General features: G+C 35.7%; 3 protein-coding genes and 1 pseudogene across 3 annotated transcripts; 2 read left to right on the top strand and 2 right to left on the bottom strand.

Annotated features, from left to right (window-relative positions):
• Nucleotides 1-435: 435 nt before the first annotated feature.
• On the bottom strand, nt 436-9,745 carry LOC142529345 (BTB/POZ domain and ankyrin repeat-containing protein NPR1-like; annotated as a pseudogene).
• Nucleotides 9,746-17,037: 7,292 nt separating this feature from the next.
• LOC142528237 (small ribosomal subunit protein uS3x) lies at nt 17,038-19,329 on the top strand. The gene is made up of 6 exons (XM_075633267.1): nt 17,038-17,192; nt 17,265-17,412; nt 17,599-17,770; nt 18,535-18,589; nt 18,673-18,804; nt 18,927-19,329. The coding sequence occupies exons 1-6, from the start codon at nt 17,163-17,165 to the stop codon at nt 19,083-19,085; spliced, it is 696 nt and encodes a 231-aa protein (XP_075489382.1). The 5' UTR covers nt 17,038-17,162; the 3' UTR covers nt 19,086-19,329.
• A 459-nt stretch (nt 19,330-19,788) lies between these two features.
• On the top strand, nt 19,789-20,330 carry LOC142528239 (uncharacterized). The gene has a single exon (XM_075633269.1). It carries the CDS (start codon nt 19,857-19,859, stop codon nt 20,229-20,231), a length of 375 nt encoding a protein of 124 aa, XP_075489384.1. The 5' UTR covers nt 19,789-19,856; the 3' UTR covers nt 20,232-20,330.
• A 721-nt stretch (nt 20,331-21,051) lies between these two features.
• On the bottom strand, nt 21,052-22,603 carry LOC142528238 (vacuolar protein sorting-associated protein 2 homolog 1-like). Its single transcript, XM_075633268.1, has 3 exons — nt 22,270-22,603; nt 21,645-21,905; nt 21,052-21,543 (listed from the first exon to the last, which is right to left on the bottom strand). Exons 2-3 carry the CDS (start codon nt 21,882-21,884, stop codon nt 21,406-21,408), a joined length of 378 nt encoding a protein of 125 aa, XP_075489383.1. The 5' UTR covers nt 21,885-21,905; nt 22,270-22,603; the 3' UTR covers nt 21,052-21,405.
• Between the last annotated feature and the right edge of the window lie 1,842 nt (nt 22,604-24,445).

A 24,445-nucleotide genomic window follows, 5' to 3' on the forward strand; every position in this document is an offset into this window, starting at 1 on the left:
TTAATATATTGTAGTAGATATATTAACTATAAATTTAATACATTTTTCTCCGTATCTATAAATAAAATATATAAAACTCAGATAATTTATAACACAATATATTTTATATAACATAAAACTCATGTGAAAACATCTCACAGCTCAATTTTGTAAAATGGATATCTGATCCGATTCATCTTATGAAAAAATATTACTTAATTGTAATATAAATTTGTATTATATGAATCATATATTCTACCTGATCCATCCAATTTATTGAGCCGAATATATAACCCGACTCCATTCAATTTTCTTTGATTGTACAAACCTGTATTCTATTAATATATTTTCATCTGGTATAATCTAAAATTAGCACGTTGCCAAGTTAAATAGAAAATATTTTGTGGAGTAAAACTCTTCAAGCTTACTAATTCATTTAATAAAGGCATCCATCCATTCAACCAAAAATATTTCAAACAAATGGGATATAACCCAGAACCTACAGCTTCTTTATTTTCCCAATATTCATTACAACACAATAAATGTAATCGTTCATATTCATGTAAATCAACCAAGTTACAAAACTATGGTACACCTGTAAAAAAGAGTTGGAAAACTGATGTATACAGTTCTTGTAAAATATAATTCTCCCAATCAATTTCCTGAAATTTACATTCTAAATGTAAGTTTACCATTAGGTTTCATCAATCCAATAGATGACGATGACGAAGATGATGAAAAGTTGATTGTACTGTCAATTTCTTCTTTATCTTCTGTAAACGCCTTGCTAAAATCTTCTTTAATTTCCATCCGCCTTTGCTTTTTGGAAGGGCGCTCTTCGTGAGAATCAATCTGCAGCTTAGCTATCTCGGGATAATCATCCCCGTCCATAATCTTGTTTAGTATGGCAGAACAACGAGGGAAGAAGCGTTTCCCTAGTTCCACTGTCATCACAACAAAAATAAGTTGTCAGACAAATTCAATTAAAAGCAAAACTTGCTAATGTAACACCAATTCCATTATCATGTTATGGTAGACTCGGTGGAGAACTTTTAATGATAATTTAATGCAAGCCTAAGAATTTTACCATCTAAGTTATCAAAATGGAATCTGAAATGAAGTCTTTTTTCTCTGGGAACATAGGGGAAGATGAAGACTTTGTGCACTAGCAGTTATTACATTTGAAAAATTGGCGTCAAATACATTTGTGTCAGTCGCACTTATAGAGGATGTGGATGATAAGATGAATACTTGATCGCATACAAATGCTGTGACTCTAGAAAACTTGATTTCAGCAGGTCCCTGTCTCTAATATCTGACTGTATAACGAATTCAGTCAACTATTCCAATGCACTAGCGTGTTCTAAGTAGATAATATTTGTTCTGACTTCTGGTAAATGAGGATATGGCCTAATGCTTTTCAAGTAAATTAACTTTTGCAGGAAAATTCTTAATACTAGGAAAACTTTTTAATACACTCACACCCAGTGAAACAAGAAAAAGGGCCAAAAGACAAGTAAACACAAAAAGCTTCTGTACCGGTTTTTGAGAGAGCTCTCAACCTATTCAAATGCTCCTCTTTGATCTTGAAAGGTGACTCATTCAAGTCAACACATGTTCTCTGGGCATCAGTCATATTCTCGTTCATACCAGTTAAAAGGAAGTTGTCAGTTCCATCTACTTGAGCAATATCCATGGCAACTTTAGGTTCCCTGGGAAATAGAAGTTTGGCCATCGCAACTGAAAGGTAAAAAACCAGTAAAATTCAACCACGATGTTGTAGACAATTGTTTTAAACCTTTGAAAGTCCAAACATGGACAAACTATAAATAGCTCGTCTACATTTCAACAAATGAAGCAAGTGTTGAAGATTATACCGAAGCATCTCTCATTATTTGATGAATTTGGAACCAGATCAGCCAATCTCAAGGCATTCTAAGCATAAATGCTGATTGGTCGCAAAAGAGAAGGTAAAATTAGATAAGCTATGCTCCAAATTTTCCTTCTAAGCATTTCGTGAATGTTATGATATGCTTTAAAAATTGAATTATGCCTCACTTCAAGAATTTCTGCTTACTGAAACTATTTTGAAGGAGAATGAATGACAGACACACTTCAAGCACTGAGTCTGCCTTGTGAAGAAAACATCATTTCTGAGGAAAAAGAAGAAAAAAACCAATAAAATAGATAATATTTCATTTGCATATTTTTGAGACCCAACGTATCATACTTCAAATGAATTACTTCTTCTTCAGACCAGTTTCATATGCCACAACTTCCTATAGTTTTTCAGCTGAAACCTGTGTGGAAATAAATAATTTTTCCTAGTCACACCAGTTAAACTCTGTGCCTGAACCATTTAATCCAAGAGACTGACTGAATGTGTGAGTGATTTTAGAGCAACAAAGATTGCAGAACTAATTTTTACACTGTTCAAAAGAGAAGTTAAAAGACGAGTGTCAAAAGCATGCAACAAATCTCAAGACTAAACAGAATGAAAAGTGCCGGAAAGATTTACCTCTATTCTCAAGATATAATAACTTCTTGCGCAAATCATCACCGGCCATAGCTAGAGACATTGCAGCTTCTCCTAATAGGGGATCTCTTCTCTCTGCTTCTTCCAAAATCTCTATACATAACCGATCCTTTGGAGTGGCTTTCCCTTCCTCAGTACTTTTTTTAAAATCAACAGCCTTCGTAAGTCTCCTTGAAATCTAAAGGGCTTTCCTGCCATCTGAAGTAAGATCAGATGGCCTAGCTCCCTTAGTTAACAGAGACACGATGATGTTGGGCTCTTTTCTGATTGCAGCGACATGAAGCACAGTGTATCCCCTCAGATTCCTGTGGTTAATGTCAGCGATTGCCAGGTCAAGAAGTTTTGTGGTGGTTTTAGCATCACAATAAGCAACAGCAAAATGAAGAGCACACGCGTCATCTAAATTGGTATGCCCTTCCTTAAGTAGCATTCTAACTAACTCAACATCATCGGACTCCAAAGCTCTGTGTATTCTCTTAAAATGTTTATCACGGAAACCGTTGTCCTTGGGTGATTGTAGGCCAAGCTCCATGCGTGAGTCATTTATTTTTTCACAAGGTGAGGGGCCAATGCTCTATCAAGAGTAATGACAGACTTGACAATATTCTCAATGGACCTCACAAGCAAACTCTCACAAGCTGCGCCACACAAGCTCGCAATGGATATAACCATCAACACATCATCTGCCTCAGCCTTGTCAATAATATCCATCAGGTTCCCCTGAAAGGATACACTTGATTCGACACAATAAACTTATGAACAATGCATGAGGTATCCAACTAAAAGAACAGTGCAGGAGCAAATTTAGTAATCAACGGCCTGAGCAGTCTGTGCTCAAAGTTCAAAAGAGTAACCGCATGCGACCTCAAATGTGGGAAAATTAGGAAAAAGGGACTCTACTGTAATTTTTTTAAAAAAAAGGATCCATAAGTAAATTTATCTTTATGTCGCCATATTTTAAGTTTAAATTCTTTAAACACACGATCAAATCAACAGATAACATAAATCTTTGCAAAATTGTAGCAGAGAACCCTCCCTCCCACCTTAAACCCTCCGTTCCCGGAAAAACCCTTCCCTCGAGGCGACGCAAACTCAATCGAAGGAATGACAAACGAAAATGTGGTAATTTTCACGTTTATGTCGATTTGTTGCTTCTGGGTTTTTGTCGATTTATGTTTGCTGCGTGTGGTGTGCGTCGTGTTGAAGATCGACAGAAGCTATATCGACTGTGCTTTTATGGTCGACCTAGTGGAAGCATGGACGCTTTGGTCGACCACAAAAGTTGGTCGACCAACTTTTGTTGTCGACCAAAATGATTGGTCGACCATGTCGTTCGACTGAACTCTATCTTCGAAATTCTCCATTGATTTTCCTAACTTTACTAACGTATTTATTGTTTTTCACAGGTCTATTTGCCGAGAAAACTAGGCAGGGATGCAATTTTTCGATTCAAACTGACAATTCAGCCGAGATATAAAGAGATTGCGGAGAAGATTCATCGTTATTTGAACAACGATGAGAGAACCCATTTTTTCGAGCAGTCGTCTTTTGGTAATTTGGTTAGATATTATATAGATTTTAACATTTCCAGTCAAATTCTATGGTATTTAATGAGTAATCAAATAGTTGATAGTAGACTAGTAGTAGTGATGATTTGTGGATGGTGGTGCGCAAAATGCCGGTTAGATTTTTTTTGTTAGAGTATTGTTTAATAACGGTCTCGATTGCGCTATAGAGCCCGAAGATTTACCAGATAGAGGTGTATTTGGCACCACACACTTTGCCGGTAAGCCTGAGATTGTTTTGAGTGATTTGGAGGGAAAGATTATTGTCCAAGAGCAGAATGAAACTGATATAGACGTGGAGAAGATAAAAATGGCTAGTCTATACTTCTGTTGTGCCGTATTCGGTGAGGCGACTAGGAAAAAGACGACGAAGATCGACCCTAAATACTTGAGGCTTGTAGATGATTTGGATAGGTTCAACCATTATCCCTGGGATAGAGTAGCCTATCAGGATGTGGTCTGATGTTTGAAGAATGATCTTTTAGGGCGACATAATTACCTCACCGAGGCACAGGGTCGGAAAGAAGTTGACGGCAGCTTCCTTGTCGATGGTTTTGTTCTACCTCTGCAAATATATTATTTTTTAAATGTTAAAGTGGATTTGTTATCTTTATTTCTACTAGTAATATTGTTTGAAATTTATGTTACAGATCCTCGCTTATGAATGTTATCCGAGCGTGACACAAAAGTTTGCAAGGAGAAGAGATGCGGACGGTTTGATGTTGCCCATGATGTTTCAGTGGGTGACTAACACGTGGCCGTCAAACCGTGCCCCAACTGCTGTTGATATCACTGCAGCCTTTGGTGATTGTGCTATAAATGTAAGTAATATGAATTGATTTGATATAAAAACTGTGGATATTAATTTTAATTAATCTGATCTATTATTAATTATATGCAGGATTGTCTTGGATTTTTGACTCATACTCCTGAGGAGCTAGTTTCACCGTATTATACGACCGGGCTTTTTGTTGATTTTGCGCCTGATGCGGTCATCACTCGGGTACTCGAGCTCTGGAGACAATGTCAAACTAGGGGTGGCAATTTCCTCCGAACCCGTTGGAGGATCCGATACCCGACCCGAATAGAAAAGGGTATGGAGGGATTTTTAGACCCGATTAAATAATTGGGTAATCAGGTATGGGGATTTTCGGGTTCGGGTATGGAGGAGGGTTTGACATAATCCGACCCACACCCGACCCGAATACCCGTTTAATTTTATATATATATATATATATATATATATAGATATATATGTATGTATATATGTATATATATATTAATTATATTTATTTATATTAAAAATTCATCTTCTCAAATCCAAGTAAATCGGTACTTTTTCTTTTCTCTTCCCTTTTACTTTCACTTTTACGTTTCAAGATTTTACCACTCTTTTATTTTGCATTCAATTTCTTATCTTCTCCACTGGTAAGTTTATTCAATGTTTGACTTCAAAAATTGAAAAATACTTTATTTCTTGATTATGGTTCATTGTATTCCTTTTTTGTTTGCATATTTCCCAATTCATTTTAGGGTTTTTTTAACCAATTAATTTTGGGAGTTTGGAATGTACGTGACTTTGTTTTTTTATTGGTTTTGGTTTTTTTTTTTTTAACTTGGGCTATTTTTAATGTTTTGTTATTTTTTCTACAAAGTTTATTTTGCAAATTTTTATCATTAATAATTTTTCTTATTTTTCATTTAAATAAATTTTTAAATATTCATAACTTCATTGAAACAATTTAAATTTGAAAAAATTCAATTGTATATGATAATAGGGTATTTGGGTAGGGTATGGGTATCCGATAATCCGATGGGTATGGGGATGGGGATGAAATTCAATACCCGATGGGTATGGGGATGGGTATGGGGATGAATTTAATAAATGGGTATGGGGATGGATGTATGAAATCCGACCCATACCCTACCCATTGCCATCCCTATGTCAAACAGTCATATATAGCGAGCACCCTCTGGAGTCTCCCTCAGTCCAGCACACGCCTTCTGCACATTCAACTCTGGATGTTTCCGGCACCGTTTATGGTGATATCAGTAGATCAGTCCAGCACACGCCTTCTACACATGCATCTCCGGACGTTTTCGGCACCCGTTCTGGTGATCTCAATAGATCCAGCTCTAGCACCAGTTATCCTATGCGTACGTGTCCTAGAGTCCACTTTGGACTCAATCCTTCCCGCCACCCATCATCCTTGGAGCATCGTTTCGAGAGGCGGTTGACTGCCTTGGAGGATTCCGTTACGTCTATGCATGTTAAGATGTCAGCAGGATTTATTGAGAACAGGGCGTGTATCAGGAATATAAATATGGCTTTAGATGACTTGAAATCGAGTTTTAATCTTGGTCTGGATGAGTTGAGATCAAAAAAGTGCATTACCTCACTTTCTGAGGACTCTTCTGTAATGACTGCAAGGTTAGGCTCAAATATATGTTGTGTCTGGCTACTACTGCCAATTTTCCTAGCCAGATTATCATCCACACCAACAGCGTACATTAAACAAATTAAAATAATAATGACAGTTCTACTAAATCATTCTATTACATAAACATAAATATAATTAATAAAATTAACTCACCAAAATCTGCCTCGGATGCTTTCCTCTTCCGCCCTCTGCTATAGGATATGCTATAATCTTTGTCCTGATGCACTGGCATGTTAGACCTCATCTCAGCAAAACCAGCTCTAATCTGTTCAGTCAAACTCGATCTCAACTCATCGAGACCAAGATTAAAACTCGATTTCAATTCATCTAAAGCCAGATTTATATTCCTGATAGACGCCCTGGTCTCAATAAATCCTGCTGACATCTTAACATGCATAGACGTAACGGAATCCTCCAAGGCAGTCAACCGCCTCTCGAAACGATGCTCCAAGGGTGATGGGTGGCGGGAAGGATTGAGTCCAAAGTGGACTCTAGGACCCGTACGCATAGGAGAACTGGTGCTAGAGCTGGATCTATTGAGATCATCAGAACGGGTGCCGGAAACGTCCGGAGATGCATGTGCAGAAGGCGTGTGCTGGACTGATCTACTGATATCCCCATAAACGGTGCCGGAAACATCCGGAGTTGAATGTGCAGAAGGCGTGTGCTGGACTGAGGGAGACTTCAGAGGGTGCTCGCTACATATGACTGTTTGACCTTGCCTCCAGAGCTCGAGTACCCAAGTGATGACCGCATCAGGCGCAGAATCAACAAAAAGCCTGGTCGTATAATACGGTGAAACTAGCTCCTCAGGAGTAGGAGTAAAAAATCCAAGACAATCCTGCATATAAATAATAAAAGATCAGATTAATTAAAATTAATGTCCACAGTTATTATATCAAATCAATTCATATTACTTACATCTATAGCACAATCACCAAAGGCTGCAGTAATATCAACAGCAGTTGGGGCACGGTTTGACGGCCACGTGTTAGTCACCCACTGAAACATCATGGGCAACATCAAACCGTCCGCATCTCTTCTACTTGCAAACTTTTGTGCCACGCTCGGATAACATTCATAAGAACATAAATTTCAAACAATGTTACTAGTAGAAATAAAGATAACAAATCCACTTTTTAACATTCAAAAAATAATATACCTACAGAGGCAGAACAAAACCACCGACAAGGAAGCTGCCGTCAACTTCTTTCCAACCCTGTGCCTCGGTGAGGTAATTATATCACCCTAAAAGGTCTTTCTTCAAACAGCGGACCGCATCCCGATAGGCTACTCTACCCCGGGGATAATGGTTGAACTTATCCAAATCATCTACAAGCCTCAAGTATTTAGGGTCGATATTCGTCGTCTTTTTCCTAGTCGCCTCACCGAATACGGCACAACAGAAGTATAGACTAGCCATCTTTATCTACTCCACGTCTATACCAGTCTCATTCTGCTCTTGGACAATAATCTTTCCCTCCAAATCACTCAAAACAATCTCAGACTTACCGGCAAAGTGTGTGGTGCCAAATACACCTCTATCTGGTAAATCTTCGGGCTCTATAGCGCAATCAAGACCCGTTATTAAACAATACTCTAATAAAGAAAATCTAACCGGCCTTTTGCGCACCACCATCCACAAATCATCACTACTACTATCAACTATCTGATTACTCATTAAATACCATAGAATTTGATTGGAAATGTTAAAATCTCTATAATACCTAACCAAATTACCAAAAGGCGACTGCTCGAAAAAATGGGTTCTCTCATCATTGTTCAAATAACGATGAATATTCTCCGCAAACTCTTTATATCTCGATTGAATTGTCAGTTTGCATATTTTTCTCGGCAAATAGACCTGTGACAAAAAATAAATACGTTAGTAAAGTTAGGAAAATCAATGGAGAATTTCGAAGCATGTGGTCGACCAAACCAAAAAAGTTGGTCGACCAAAAAGATTGGGTCGGACCAAAAAGATTGGGTCGACCAAAGCGTTCATTCTTCCACTAGGTCGACCATAAAAGCACAGTCGATCTAGCTTCTGTCGATCTTCAACACGACACACACCACACGCAGCAAACATAAATCGACAAAAACCCAGAAGCAACAAATCGACATAAACGTGAAAATTACCACATTTTCGTTTGTCATTCCTTCAATTGAGTTTGCGTAGCCTCGAGGGAAGGGTTTTTCTGGGAACGGAGGGTTTAGGGTGGGAGAGAGGGTTCTGTGTTACAATTTTGCAAAGATTTATGCTATCTGTTGATTTAATCGTGTGTTTAACGAATTTAAACTTAAAACATTGGGACATAAAGGTAAATTTACTTATAGATCTTTTTTAAAAAAAATCACACTTTTCCCTAATTCTCCCAATATAAATCCAATGTCATGACAACATCAACCTTAGACCGAAACCAAATAGGTCACTCACAAACATTATGAACATGAATAACGTGACAATTCAAAAAATAAAATAAAACAATCTCCTTGATAGAGAAAAAGGATTAACCACAGGAAACCGTATCAATACCTGGAACCTGTCAACTAACTCTTTAATATGAAACACGAAGGATGCATACAAAACATCCACCATGTACGCCACAGCAGGCCTGCAAGCCAAATGGGAGCACTCGTCATCCACACACACGCACACATCCTTGGGCGGAGTCCGAACTTTTCCACTGTAAACATAGGCGAGCACCGTCACTAACGCATCGTATCCCACATCATACTCCTTCATCACCTCCTTGAGGTTCAATTTCGCATTTCTCTCCCTATCCACAAACAAATTCTTGAAAAAAAGACTCATAGCAGCCAATATACACCGGTGGACGGGGATTTCCCTGCCAGATGCAGCGATCAACCTCGCGTCCGCAAAAAAGTCAAAGTCCGGCTGCGATGACGTGTGGAAGCAGATCGATTCTAGCGTGTCGGAAAGACGCTTAAAAGTGCGGCAACATCCGGGGGAAGAACACGCGGCGGAGACAGCGATGACTCGGTGGTGGTGGTGGCGGCGCAGCAGGTGCCGCAGCTCCCACCGCTGACGTCATTGGAATCCAAAAACGCGATTCGACTGCGCATTGAAAGCGAATCACAGTATACAAATGAATCAGCCCTTAATCTTCACAAAATGGAAGCCCTGGATCAAACCGACTGATATACACATGAAGAATTACACAGTAAAACATACGTAATCGTGTGTGCATATATATATATACACACACGCAATGCGAGAGAGAGAGAGGTGTACAGACATTTGGCAAAATCTTAATTTGTTTATACAAAAAATTTAGATTTTTAAACTGTTCATTTTATAAAATAAATTTATCGATCCGATTCGATGCATATTGAAAATATTATTTTTTAATTAAAATATTGTTTTTCGTTTTAAATATAGATCGATCACTAACAAAAAAGAAATAAATGAAAAAATCATATATTTTGGTAATTATATAATTAACTAGATATTTGTATGATTATTTATTAGGAGTTATATGTCTAGAAATGAACTACATTAGCTAGCTAGTATAATATAGTATAGGCCAGCCTGCCTGCACTCGACTACTGGAGGTTACTAATAATATATCTGTCTCACAACCGCCATCGATTAAGCGAAACACATCGACTAACATCTCAAGCTATTTAGCTAAGCCTTGGATGTTGAGACGAGAACTGATAAATATGTACAAAAAGAGACATAGGAGTTGTCAAGGCCTCTTACACAAAAAAAGATATCAAAAGATGTAGACTTTTATCTCCATAAGGAAACATATTTCATAAGGAATGTAAAAGTTTAATTAGAAATAAACTCTGTTTAAACATTGATATCATATCATTATTATAAATATCATATATAGAATATATTTGTATAATTATCTCATTATCTAGAAAGACAAAATCTCACAAGATAGTATATGAAATCAATTTAACAAGGGAAAGATGATTTTAGGGAAATAATTTAACTCTAAGGAATTATATCAATTAATTTTGAAAATATTATTTCCCTTCATGCACAATCATTGAGTATGTATCAGAATCAATCGAATCACTATCAGATCAATGTTCGATAACGTTTGCTCAGCGGATATCTCACTGCAAAATAATAACCCCCTCTATAAGTTGCGTTTGTAGTACCTCTTATTTGAAGATAAATAAGAATGAAAATATGTTCAAGTAATTAATAAACTCAATTACAAATTCTTAATTAACTTACGTCTAACATATTCACAGTGAAGTGAATAACTATATAATACTTGCATAAAACATTTTAAAGTTAAAATAATTACCAAACTATAAATAATTTTAATGCAAAATCAATATTATATCATATTAGAATAATGATAAAATAAAATTTATATTAAACATGCCAAAGTAATTCAAAGAAAAAAAAAATTATTTTGACGAAATGAGATTAATTTTGTAGTACGTCATTCCCCACATGAATTGAAACTATATTATTAAAATGTTTATAAGTATTTCCGTTGACTCATATATATAGCAAATTTATTTAACAATTTTTATTAAAATGTTTATAAGTATTTCCGTTGACTCATATATATAGCAAATTTATTTAACAATTTTTATTAAAATGTTTATAAGTATTTCCGTTGACTCATATATATAGCAAATTTATTTAACAATTTTTATAAAGCAATGATGAGTATGGAGTAGTTGTTATAAAAGTTCATTTGTGTGGCGCTTGCACAAGCTTGGGCGAGGGTAGTGATACTATGGTATTGGAGTCAGAATATGGAGAGAAAATGCTACACTACGAGAACGATTTTTAAAACTTGTAGAAATCACCTCAATATTTTTTGCACTGGTGGATCAAATAATTAGGTCACATCAAGGAAAATTATATGTTATATAAGAGATTTTCTTGAGCTCTTACAGCAGTTGGATTAATAACTTTTTCGAAATGATGATCAATACAAATTAATTATTATATCGATAAAACAGAATAGAAGTTCCGGCTCTTTGTTATCAGTCACCAACTTCCCTGGGTAGGCGTCAACCCCCATACATGGTCTTACGACTTTACGAAAACATGTGTTTTTGGTAAACGACCCCTCGGGTCTGGTCACTGAGACCTAAGGATCGGACACTCATATTCTAAGACCATACAAGCACATTACACGAAATGCACCAAAAGCAAAGTAAGCCATCCCGGATATAAATAAATGAATTCTAAAAATCTTGGACAAATCCAAAAAAAAAATTTGTACGTTCTTCACAAAATATTTCTAGATCGAGATTGCATGGGCTTGGGCCTTGAACATGACAACTTTTGGTTTAAAGTCAAATAAATTAAATTGTTTTGTAAAAAATTTATCTCATGGGTTTTTTAATACGAAAATTTGTGCTTAGTTTGGTCAATATTCAATTAAAATTAAGGAAAAATATTTTGTTTCCACTTAAATATCACAATTTCGGTTTGGGTATAATAATTATTCAAAATTTGTTTTTGTTACATTACATAACTTTGATTTTTTTAGCTGATATGATATCAGAAAATACTTATATGACAACACCAAAAAATATTGACATATCTGATGTCACGTCAGCTATAAACTCAAAATAATCATAAATTAAAAATTAATACGCCAAAACCATAGTTTAATATATAAGTCATAACCCAAACTATGATCGGTAAGTGTATAGTGTCACTTATAACCAACCAAGTTTGCCATTACAATCTCAAGTTTGCCACCATTCTTCTAGGAACTCATGCAAGTACCATGGGTCCATACGCATTAAATATTGTGCCTAATCCATAAAAAAAAATCTAAATATATTTTGTCGATAAAAGTTTTCGTGTCTCAATCAAATTGAAATTTCTAACTAAATTCGCCCTAATATATATTGATATTGGGCAGTTTTTGTCCTCTTCCAAAAACAATGACAATTTATTAATTAAAATCACCAGCAAATTATGTTTTTCCAACTACCAATGGTTTGATATAATTATGACTATTTTAATGTATTTTACAAGATTTTTAATAACGTGAGTGCAGACAGGCAGACATGCGCACACACGCACCACACTTTTCTTTACATTTCAATTCATTATTACGGTTACATTTTTGCTTCAAGAGCATCAGTTTGAGCAAAGCATAACAAGGTTTGAAACATTAAATGTAGTAGATGATTTCGTCTCGAACAAGATATTTTGATCTTGATTTTGTTAATGAGATACTACAGTGAGGTTTTGGTCTTGATCTTGATCACCCAATGCAAATTAAAAATCTGATAATCACTACAATTGATAATAATAATAAAAGAAAAAATGGAATCTACGCTTAATCCCATGCGGGAGAAAAGAAAAAGGAAATAAAAAGGCCAACAGTGCTCTGGAACTCAATTCTTGAATTCATAACATTATTAATTTGCTATTTTCACGTGAAGCCTCGTAAATAAATAAATAAATAAATAAAGCCACACTGTTAAAACAGTGATACAATTAGCCTTGTAAATATATTTTAAAAAATATAATAAATGTTTTACCAAATATTATGTTTTTTTTTTATGGTTGACACGTTTTTACACATTAATGAGTACTATACCGAAGCTTATATTTTTTTTCGATTGTAAATTACATATTTTTCATTTTTAATATTATAACCGGTTAAGTTATGGTTCCTTTTTTCTCTCCAACTTTAGTCATTTTTTGGCAATGTGTGTAGCCGTGTCAGGATTTTCATCTGCACTCCAACAAAAAAAAGGAGAAATTGGCCTTCAGTTCTCCGGCCTATCGATTTTTTTTGAGTTCAGTTCCTGGGTATTTTTTTAGTACCACATTTCCATATGAAGTGTACCACATTTTGTATGACATAGTACCACAATTTTGTGGGTAGGGAGTGAACCCAAAGAAATGTTCTGATTGGGGATTTTTCACCAACTTTCCCATAAAAAAACGGCTAAGATTAGACTAAGATCATCAATCAACCGACAACCTGACTACGACCAAAAATATAATTTTCGGGCTTCCATTGTATTAATACTTTTTGACAAAAATATGTTGTTCGGTAAATTTATTTCAAGAAGATATTGTATGTCTAAAACATGATAGGATGGGCATTCCTTTTGGTATTAAAATCAACGATATTTACATTCTAATTCTCGTTATTCACATGCATCTTTTCTCCATAAGTTCCCATACCTCACTATCACACATCTCTTCGATGTCAAGTCTTCCTCTTTCTCCCTTGTAATCTGAAGTCAAGTCTCCTCCAGTAATTGCATCTCCATCTGCCCGAGCAACTTTTTCAGTTGATCGAGATCCCAGAAATGGAGGGGGGTGCATTTTCATCTGAACATGGCGAAATGTTGCAGACTTTTCAAAAGAGCATCGTGCAAGTTCAGAACATATTGGATCAAAACAAGCTACTGATCAATGAAATTAGTCAGAACCAGGAGTCCAAGATTCCTGATGATCTGAACAGGAATGCGCGTTTGATTCGAGAACTCAACGACAACGTCAGACGTGTCGTTGATCTTTACTCCAATCTCTCGAATAATTTAACGAGAACGACCGAGATTAATTCAGTTGATCAAGGAGAATCAAATGGAAGAGGAGCTGGGAATAACTTGCTTAACTCGGAAACAGACATGAAAGATTATTTGGAGAAAGTAAAAGCCCGAGTCTTTTTATAATCTTCTGGATTATAATTTCTTCGCATCATGGAAAAGGGTTGTGGAAAATGCCGAATATTACCACTGCTTAATTATTCATGTGAAATACAAAATAAGATTCTGACATCTTTCCTTTCTATTTTCTACCTTGTGTGTGTAGAATTTGATGTCCCATTACTTAGATTTTGATGAAAGGAAGCTTTAAATGCTTTTTCTGTTTGTCAAAATCAACGGCTGATTTCAAAAATGTATCTTTGCAGATTTTCATGATCTCTTTCCCCTTGAATCCTCCTCCTCCTCCTCCTCCTCCTCCTCTTCTTCTACTTCTACTTTTGAGTAGTCAAGAAACAAAGCAATCAGTTCCAAATATGTACTGAACAGTGAACTCCACCAACCTAAACAAGGGCCCCATTTTAAGCAAGTTCTTCAACTTATTCACTGTGTTCTTCTTATCCCTTCCTGTTATCTCTACTTTTGTGATCTTTTCTGGTTTTTACTTTCAAGTACAATTGTATAGGGAAATTATAATTTTATGTAGAACAGTTTTCGCCATTTTCAAACTTTGTAGTGGTTTGTAAATTACTAGTGAGATATGTCGTGAGAATAATAAATACCCTGCCGTAAAATACCAGTAACCGATTATATAAATATAGCTTGCTATACATATCTAACTTCTTTTTATTCTCTTTCTCCAAATAAGCTTTTTCCTAGAGTGGTTCCTATATTAATTGTCTGATCGTGCTCCACACACTTGTTCCTAAATCACACTCTCTTTGATTGAACAAGTGACTTTGTCGGTAAGACCAGTTGACATGAGTAGTGTACCCAAATCATTGAAGAGTTGAAACTTGTCAACTCCATACAATGAAGAGTTGACACGTGTCAAAATTTGACAAATGTCAACTCCTCAATGGTTTTGGGACACTACTCATGTGGGTAGTGTCGAACAAACCGGTGGGACCTAACCAAAACATTTGATCCACATTAATGACATCGAGTTGGGGGTAGTGCCTTTATGCATTAATTTTTCAATAATTCATTTTAGCCCTCTTCATTCCAAATATGGAATCTCCTCCTAATTTTTTTTTATGACGTGAGAATCCGCAGTAGCCGTTATATTTTGATGTGCATTGAGTATATCTCTGAATTAACACAATATCTACCGAATCACGTTGCACAAACTCTGTGTGATTAGTTCGTCCGAGAAAAATCACATTTGACAAGTCATGTGTGACAAACTCGTCCGAGAAAATATTGATAAAGAGAATCAAACTGCTAATTATTGATTAAAATCTCATTTACTCCATCAATTCGAGCATCTCTTAATTGCTCTTTTAGTATCTTTGAATTGACGTTCCTAAAAGACATCACTTTCAAAATCATGATGGCATTATTGATTTTACAAATTATCTCGTGTCGTCCACTACTCAGTTTATTTGACTGAGAAATTCCCTAATACTCTCACTTCCCCATACTTTACACTTTCATATTCATAGTATACATTCAACCACACAATCAGAATTCACATGTATATATGCAGTCACATGGTTATATTAAAATTTCGAAAATACGAATGATTTTAATCATTTTTCATCAAGTTTTTAATCATTTTTAACTTGACAAAAACTTGTGTGAGACGGTTTGACGGGTTGTATTTTGTGAGACAGATCTTTTATTTGGGTCATCCATGAAAAAATATTACTTTTTATGCTAAGAGTATTACTTTTTATTGTGAATATCAGTAGAGTTGACATGTCTCACAGATAAATGTTCGTAAGACCGTCTCACAAATAACTACTCCTTTAACTTTGTATCACTTTTTATAATTATATATATCATTATACTATATTATTTTACCACCCTGAACACTATATTTCAAAATTGAAAAATAATTTTAATACCAAAATAGATATACAAAATACTTTCCAAAACTACTTTACTATAACATCAAAAATCAAATCAAATCCTCTTCTTCCGCCAGAATTCGCGACTAGTTTATTGTCCCTCTTAAGACTTAATGGATGTGCCTTTGTACCATCATTATTTTATATATGAATCTTTAATTTTTTTTAAATAATACTGAAATGATATTTTTTAACAGAAAAGTACTATTTAATTGAAAAATTGTATGTTTACATGTAAATGTTGAGCGCGATGTTGTAGCACCTAACACAACGTGCAAGAAAATAATTCAATACGCAAAACTTACGTAAATAAATCAAGCCGCGGAGAATTATGTACAAGTGAACATGATTGTGCGGTGATGGTTAAGGGCAAAAGATTCACTAAAAAATGTTGTCAGTTTACATTAATGAAATACTAGTGTATTAACAAAAATCTAAGTCTCTTAACACAATAAGGGAACAAAGTGTATCCAAAATATATCTCACCAAAATAATCAAACAACTATGAATGCAAAATCTATGAAGCCGAAATCTTTTTCAACAAACAACTCTCAACCAACACTTCGATTAGGTGTTGTTAAGTTTCTTCAACATTGGAAACATAGCAATACGCCTCGACTCGAGCACTTGATTTTTTTAGATTAAATCATCGCTTCCTGACCATGCTCCATCTCACTTGCTACGTCTCCCACTCTTAATTTTGCAGCCTCTATTCTTTTTTATATAGGGTCTCTTTGACTTAAATATTATTTCTTGAATAGATATCTACTAATAACATTAGTCTAAAAAATCAAAACTCAACAGTTGTATGCACAATATTATTAAAAAAGATATAATCAAAGGATAAATTATGTTTGGCATGTCACACATTTTTCTTTTCAAATACTATATAAAAAGTAATAATATAAAAATATAATAAATATAACTATATGATGGTCTAACGACAATGGAAGCCCATTTTGATCGCACCAATTTCAATCGTCGGATCAATTCTCCCATCATTTATAATCTGCCGTTTAAACAACACGAAAACCCTAAATTCCTGACGTACGCAGCCTCACTAAACAGCAGATCTTGATCGTCCTCTGCAAACACGAAAATGGCTACTCAGATGAGCAAAAAGCGAAAGGTTTTCGTTCGATCTAGTCTCTAATATTTGCGTAATTTATGTCTTATTGTGTGATAATTGAATTGGGTACAGTTTGTGGCTGATGGAGTGTTCTTTGCGGAGCTCAACGAGGTGTTGATGCGTGAGCTGGCCGAGGATGGATATTCTGGGGTAGAGGTCAGAGTTACTCCCATGAGGACGGAGATTATCATCCGTGCAACACGCACACAGAATGTTCTTGGTGATATTTATGTATTATCATGGTTTATTTTATGTTGTGCGGTGTGCACGTTTAAGATATGAAAAAGTTCCTTGTTTGACAATTCCTCTTTGAAGAATTTGATTGGCTGTTCCTTATTTATCATACGGTTGATTTGATTTGTGTTTATGGGAAGTTAATTGGAATTTTTTGCTGTTAACGCGATAGGCGAGAAGGGGAGGAGGATTAGGGAGCTCACCTCTGTAGTACAGAAGAGGTTCAAGTTTCCAGAGAACAGCGTTGAGCTGTATGCTGAGAAAGTGAACAACAGGGGGCTATGTGCCATTGCGCAGGCCGAGTCCCTTCGGTATAAGCTCCTTGGTGGCCTTGCTGTCAGGCGGTATGAATGAATATGTCATTCTTGACAAGTCTTTTCCCCTAAAAAATAGTCAACATGCCTGTATTTTCTTGTTCTTTGTATTTTTAGTGATTTCTTTGTGAATCTTATGTGCATTTTTTTTCAGTAAATCTGATTGATGCTTTCGAAAGCTATGAGCTTTAGTAAGCTTTTATCATCTTCCTTAACTCGCCAAGATGCTATTTGATGATGGATGATCTTATTGAGTAGCCGCTAAGTTTAAGGATTTTACTCTAATGTCTTTCCACTGTTAATATTCTCTACAGCCACGTTCTGTTTGTTCGGATTTATATTTCTTTTCTGAAGATTGGTTAGCTCATTAAATGATAGAGATGAGACATCAAATGATGGTTCTCTATCCCCTCAAGTCTATCATTTAAGGATTGAAAGATTTTATATTTCTGTAATCAACCATTTTAAAATTCTAAATGCTTCTCTGTTATCCATAAAACAAAGTGGCGCACCAATTAAGTTGATTGCATGTTTGTTGATAAAAGTTTGTCACGGGTTTTAAGTGATTTTTTAAGTTAGCAACTAAGTTTATCTTGTATAATTTGCGAGCTCTACAATTTTATCTTTCTTTCAGTTCTCAAAATTATATTTTTTTGAACCTTTTAAATTTCTGAAATATATTCTGTGGAGACTAGGGAAGGGGTCATTATTTGAAAAGTTAGTTCCTGTTCATTTCTTTTCTATGTTCGATAGTGTGTCTGGAAAGTCATACAGTTCATGTTTACATTCATCAGGGCGTGCTATGGTGTTTTAAGGTTTGTTATGGAGAGTGGAGCAAAGGGTTGTGAGGTACACTAATGTACTCTCTTAATTCTTCAGACTTCGTTGCTTGGTATTTGTTATATTTATGAGATTGTTGTCATGGGTCTCAGGTAATTGTTAGTGGAAAATTGAGGGCTCAACGTGCTAAATCCATGAAGTTCAAAGATGGCTACATGATTTCATCTGGTCAGCCAGTCAAAGAATACATTGACTCTGCTGTGAGACATGTTCTGCTTAGACAGGTATGAGTCGGTTCTTCTTTTGGTGATGCTTTTAGAGTAGAATTATCGCGATTATGTTTGGTTCCATTATCTTGGAATCTTTTTCTGAATTTAATAAAAATTTTGGACTTCTGATTGCTCAGGGTGTACTCGGTATCAAGGTTAAAATCATGCTCGACTGGGATCCAAAAGGAAAGCAAGGTCCTATGACTCCTCTACCTGACCTTGTCACAATTCATCCACCAAAGGAAGAAGAAGTTTTCAGGCCAGCCACAGTTCAAACAACCGAAGTTGAAGTTTGAACCTTTTAGTGGTTTTTCTCAACTTTTCTTGAGCGCATCAGCCGTCCTTGGACAGATGAAAACCGCGGAGACTTGTGTTGAACTGTTTTCATGTCACAATACTAAAGTTTTGTTTTCCATCGAGTAATTTTCTTGTCAGCATTTGATTTGAACGATTGTTCTCGTTCTCATTTGGCATGCTTGCATTGGTTGTCAGATCACTGAGGATGTATCTGCATTATAAAGTTCTTTAAATATTTAGTTTTGAAGCTAAAAAAATAAGTAAAATTTTCGTATTTTTCATTGAGCTTGAATTTTATTGATGAGATTCCAAATAAAAAAAAATGAGTTATTCCCGTTGTCATCTTGAAGCTTAAAATTGACCTGTATCGAACAAAAGATTGTCATGACTTATATAATTTCTGAATATATTTGTAACATATTATTAATAATTATAGTTTTGTGAGAGCGTTCAAAACCGATTGAAGTTTGATGATATGATATGGACCATAGATAAAATTTTTAATTAAAATCACTCGAAAGCATGATGAACTTTTCAAAATGCTAGAAAATTTGGATTAGACAATCAGATGATATAGGAAATTGTGGCTGTGAAATAGATAACGTTATCCACCAATACCAAGTGGCGAGGTGCCATGTCGGAAAATTACAAGACACCCTCATCCTCTGATCTATGCAAATAACATTCAAATCCAGAACATATACTCATTGAATCACAGAGATAAAGAAGACTTCCCCTAGTAAATCAACTGCAAAAAAATAAAATAAAAAATGGCCTCCACCTCCACTTCCACCTTGTCGATGGCGGTGCCACTCACTGGTGCCACCCTAAAGAGACAGCCGCCAAGTGCCGATGGGTTCTTGAAGCCATTGCCGTTGAAACTATCATCAAATGGTGCAACGGTGTCGAAGCGAGTTGGGAAATTTGAGTTGAATGCTTCATGGAAGGAGAAGGTGGCAACCGGATTCACAGCAGGTGCTTTGACTGCTTCGATGGTCGTACCCGACGTGGCGGAGGCGGCTAGCGGCGTTTCGCCGTCACTGAAGAACTTCTTGCTGAGCATTGTGGCTGGTGGTGTTGTCCTATTTGCCATAGTTGGGGCGGTGGTTGGTGTATCCAACTTTGATCCTGTCAAGCGGAGCTGAGAAGCGATATTTGTAGTACGTTGTTATTTTTCTAATGTGTATGGACGTAATGTGCTACTTTTGGTGAATAGAGTGATTAATTATCCGGTTTTGTTAGAATTGCTTCCACCTTTAAACATGTCCGTCAACAAAAATATATTTGAAATTCATGAATTTGAATTCAATCAATCCAAATACAATCTTAAAGAACATATAGCGTCCCTAACGGTGAAGTATCTTCGTGACCAAATTGTGAAGACCTGCACCTGAAATTTTTGGAGATTTTTATGTTCCATCTTTATATAGATCTTCTGTTAACCTCAATACATCACTTCATTCGCCATTTTCTGGGTTGTCCGATTCCAGGCCTGTGTTCATCTCCATTAATATTCCGACAGATTGTATAATCCTCTAAAGAAGCTTGGTAAACTGTAAGTTTCTGATACTTTCAAGCAATCCCATATCATGTATTTTATAACAATTGATGTGTTTGTGTTCGTGTCCACTGTCACAGGCAGAAATTTATTAAACAGTGAAATTTGATTAAAAATATTTGCGAGAGCAATTCATCTATCATCTTCCCTGTGAGTTTCTTTACTGAGCTACAAAGTGATTGACACCACTGGACGACTGACACAACGAGGCAATAATCGAATTCATCGTACCATTTCTTCAATATTTTCCGTTATCCTTTCATTTTTTGGTTCGAATAATACCAAAAAAATTGCGCAACCAACTGGCGAAGGAAGAGAGAACATACCGCATAAAAAATTAATGATACTTAACTTTCTTGATTCAAGTCTTTTTAGTATATAGAGTTTATATTTAATGCAATTGAAGCTTAAAGATAAATATATTCAACTAATAAGCATGGAGCTTATTCAACCCTTAAACTTCTACAAGAAGTCATTTAGAAAATTGCATAAAAACGATGGCCAAAAGCAAAAACACGAACTTGTACACACTAACTGTACTGATAAACCTGTAGGTTAACTTTCAAACCTATGGCTCCATTAATGAAGAGCAAAACCACACGCAGCTTGACTCAGCTTAAAAAACAACGCGTAATGTATAGCCCGAAACAATTTTATCGGAAGAATCCAAGCCGTATCCAACCATAAGTTTTAGTATCTTCACATATGTTACATAGCCACAAAACAATACCAATCTCACAGAATCCTATTTTACAGGCCAATCACATTTTCCTCAAATTGTCCAACCTGGCCTGTAGGTCACTGTCTATTCCATCATCATCATCTCCTGTCGCCTCAGCTTGTGGAACCTTATTCTTTGCATTCGATTCAGCGACTGTGGCAGAAGGTGCATTAACAAGCTGTAACATAAGTAGGATCTGTGTCAGTTCAGCAATCAATATAAAGGAGTTTGTGCGCATACAATTAAAAAAGGATTGAACTAAAAGACGTAAAATTGTACCTCAGAGTTGGTATCAATGCCGATTTCATCAAGAACCTGATTTACCAACTCTTCCGTTTCTTCTTCTTCCTCATCTCCTTCCAATGCATCGTTGATAGCATCATCCATCAACTCACTAACCAGTTCCATTTTCTCATTCTGTCTTTCAAATTCTTGCATTATCTTCTGCAGTGATGGAAGGTTCATCTGCCTATTCATTTGCCCCATTGCCTTGGTGACGCCTTTCATCGCCTCCCCCATTGATTGTGTCGATTTTAATGTCTGAAATTAAATATAATTACATTCATCAGTGAAATCGATGAGTGACTTTTGTCAAACAACATTTCATAAAGCATTTGCTGGTGCAATCTTGCAAAATACAAAGCAAGAATATGCTGTGAAATCATGCAATATCTACATTATTTTGACTTGAAACATACGTGCCCCAGTTAAAGTCAGTAGCAGGAAGTTTCAGATCAAACTAAGCCACATCTTCCAGAGGAAGTAGAGCCACAAACAAAGAAGTGAAATTTGATGGAAACTTAAAACAGTTCTTATTTCACCAAAATCAAGTCCATCTGAAAAAATTGACCAAATATCTAAAGATATGGAGATCTATACAGAGTAATCAATTCAGAATACGGACCTGAATTCTTAGGGACACGCCTTGAAGTTGAGATTTCAGCTTGTAGAACTTTTCAATCTGATGTCAAGTCCTAATAAGATCTTTGGCCATCACCTTTACAGCTCCCTATACCAATTATATTACAATTTACAAATCAAATGAGTAGTTGGCCTAATACAACTTGCACTCAGTTGCATGTAGTTCTCTGCAACTATGATCCCCAAAGGTGCAGAACGCATAAACAACAGAAAGGTGAAAATGGAACAACAATATGGATGTTGGTCCCGTTCATATTTCCACCAAGTCCAAGGAAAAAAATCAGATTCAAAATATCCATGGGGAAGAAGTCTGCAAACAAATACAATCACACAATTCTTTACACAAAGCATCAAAAATAAAACCCTTTCTATTTCCCTTTCTATTTTGTAGCCCTTGTCTCTCCCTTTCTATTTCCCTAATTGATTTATCAAGCATTCTCTTATTTTCCCGCAGAAGTTCTGGAAAATAAAACCGTATAATTAATTCCGATGATCAAGTAATCGAGAAAAGTAAATAAGACAAACAAAAAAACAGGCATTCCAAGACGAAACTCCCGATCCTAATCAGGTCTAGTGTTATTAGAACCCAGCACATTAGTAGGATTTTTATTGTCATACATTAAAAAAAATGTAGTTAAAACGAAAGAATGGATAATTTTAAAAAAAAAAAAAGGATTCAAATGAACATAATAATTCTACTGGAACCATCTATGGGCAGGTAAGGCACCCCCAAGTTGATATGTGTTGATGTTTTAGTATTTGTATTTTGTAACACTTGATCTAAGTCGGACCTTGTAAGGCTCGAGATATTATCATTTTAATCCGAGATTATTTAATTTATGAATTTCGGAATGATGAATTAAATTCCACGATTTTTGTAATTAATTAGGGTTGAAATGAAATTAAAAAGAGTCTTGAGGATCAAATTGCAAATAATGAAAAATGCAGGGTCTAAAGTGTAATTATGACTTGAGTGGGACACTTGTCATGCTTTGACATATAAAAGTTTCAATCCCTTCACTTTCCTCCAGCAAGAAACGAGACAATTTCTCTGAGATTCCCTCGAAGCATCATTTTCTTTAGAATTTTGATTGTGTGAGTTCGATTATCAGATTTTGATTCCGGACATAGTACTGTACTCCTCTCGATACGAGCTACAACTGGACGTAAGTTTTATTGAGCTCTGTTATCATTTGAAATTATGATATTGGAGAAATTATTATTTGATCATTATTATGTGTTCTTGGAATACGAGACATCGTAGAATCGAAGTCAGATCGAAGAACAAGTTGATTTTGGAATTGTTATGATTTTCTGATCATATTGATTGAGAATTGAACAGATTTGAATTACGGATTGATTACAGATGGTATTGGACATGAGTTATGATTTGTAATTAATATATGTTGAGATTGTATTGACGGGGATATTCAGATTGTTTCGTTATGCAGTTGATTTTGAATTAAATCCAGATTGATCAGAGTTGGTATTGATTGGAGTAGTATATTGATATGGTACTATTGATATTGTCATTGCCAGATTGAGGGTTGACAGACTTTGAATTCCAGACAGGAACGACATCAGAATTTCAATAAAAGAAAGGTATAAGTCAATGTGGTACTGTGAGAATGACTCGAGTAGGATATACTTGAGTTTCCCGAAATCACATACTTATTATTATTATATGCATTGATTTGATTATTATATGTTGTTCTATTGATTTATAGGAAGCATGTAATAGATGAATATTAGACGAATGATCTTGTGATATAAGTGCCTGATAGTGGTGGGATCGCCACGGGCACATTGCACGATGTCACGAGATAGTGTGTTGGCGATTGTGCCACAGTCTGTGACGGATAGGTCAAGACACTGGATGTTTGGTTATATCGACGTGGATAGAATCGGATTCTTCTATTAGTGTTGGTCGATATAGGAATGCCAACGTCTGGAAACCGGGATCCCTAGACTAGGATTGAGTCTAGTCTGAGTCGTGGAGTCACGAGCATTGTCGACAGTTTTATATTGATTATGTTTCAGATTTTGATACATATTGATGTTATCTGTCCATGCTTTTATGTTTATCATATGATTGCATGTTCGTTGATTTATACTGGGATTATATTCTCACCGGAATTATCCGGCTGTTGTCGTGTTTG

Source organism: Primulina tabacum, chromosome 16 (genome assembly GCF_025594145.1).
Source record: "Primulina tabacum isolate GXHZ01 chromosome 16, ASM2559414v2, whole genome shotgun sequence".
NCBI classification, from domain to species: Eukaryota; Viridiplantae; Streptophyta; class Magnoliopsida; order Lamiales; family Gesneriaceae; genus Primulina; species Primulina tabacum.

Bases quoted from the DNA above. Each gene is read 5' to 3' on its own strand.
- LOC142528238 (XM_075633268.1), bottom strand. From the start codon at position 21,884: ATGGGGGAGGCGATGAAAGGCGTCACCAAGGCAATGGGGCAAATGAAT. The intron at 21,544-21,644 runs GTACAATTTTAC...CTTATGTTACAG, and splicing joins GCATTGATACCAACTCTGAG to CTTGTTAATGCACCTTCTGC.
- LOC142528239 (XM_075633269.1), top strand. From the start codon at position 19,857: ATGGCCTCCACCTCCACTTCCACCTTGTCGATGGCGGTGCCACTCACT.
- LOC142528237 (XM_075633267.1), top strand. From the start codon at position 17,163: ATGGCTACTCAGATGAGCAAAAAGCGAAAG. The intron at 17,193-17,264 runs GTTTTCGTTCGA...AATTGGGTACAG, and splicing joins AGATGAGCAAAAAGCGAAAG to TTTGTGGCTGATGGAGTGTT. The intron at 17,771-18,534 runs GTATGAATGAAT...TACATTCATCAG, and splicing joins GGTGGCCTTGCTGTCAGGCG to GGCGTGCTATGGTGTTTTAA.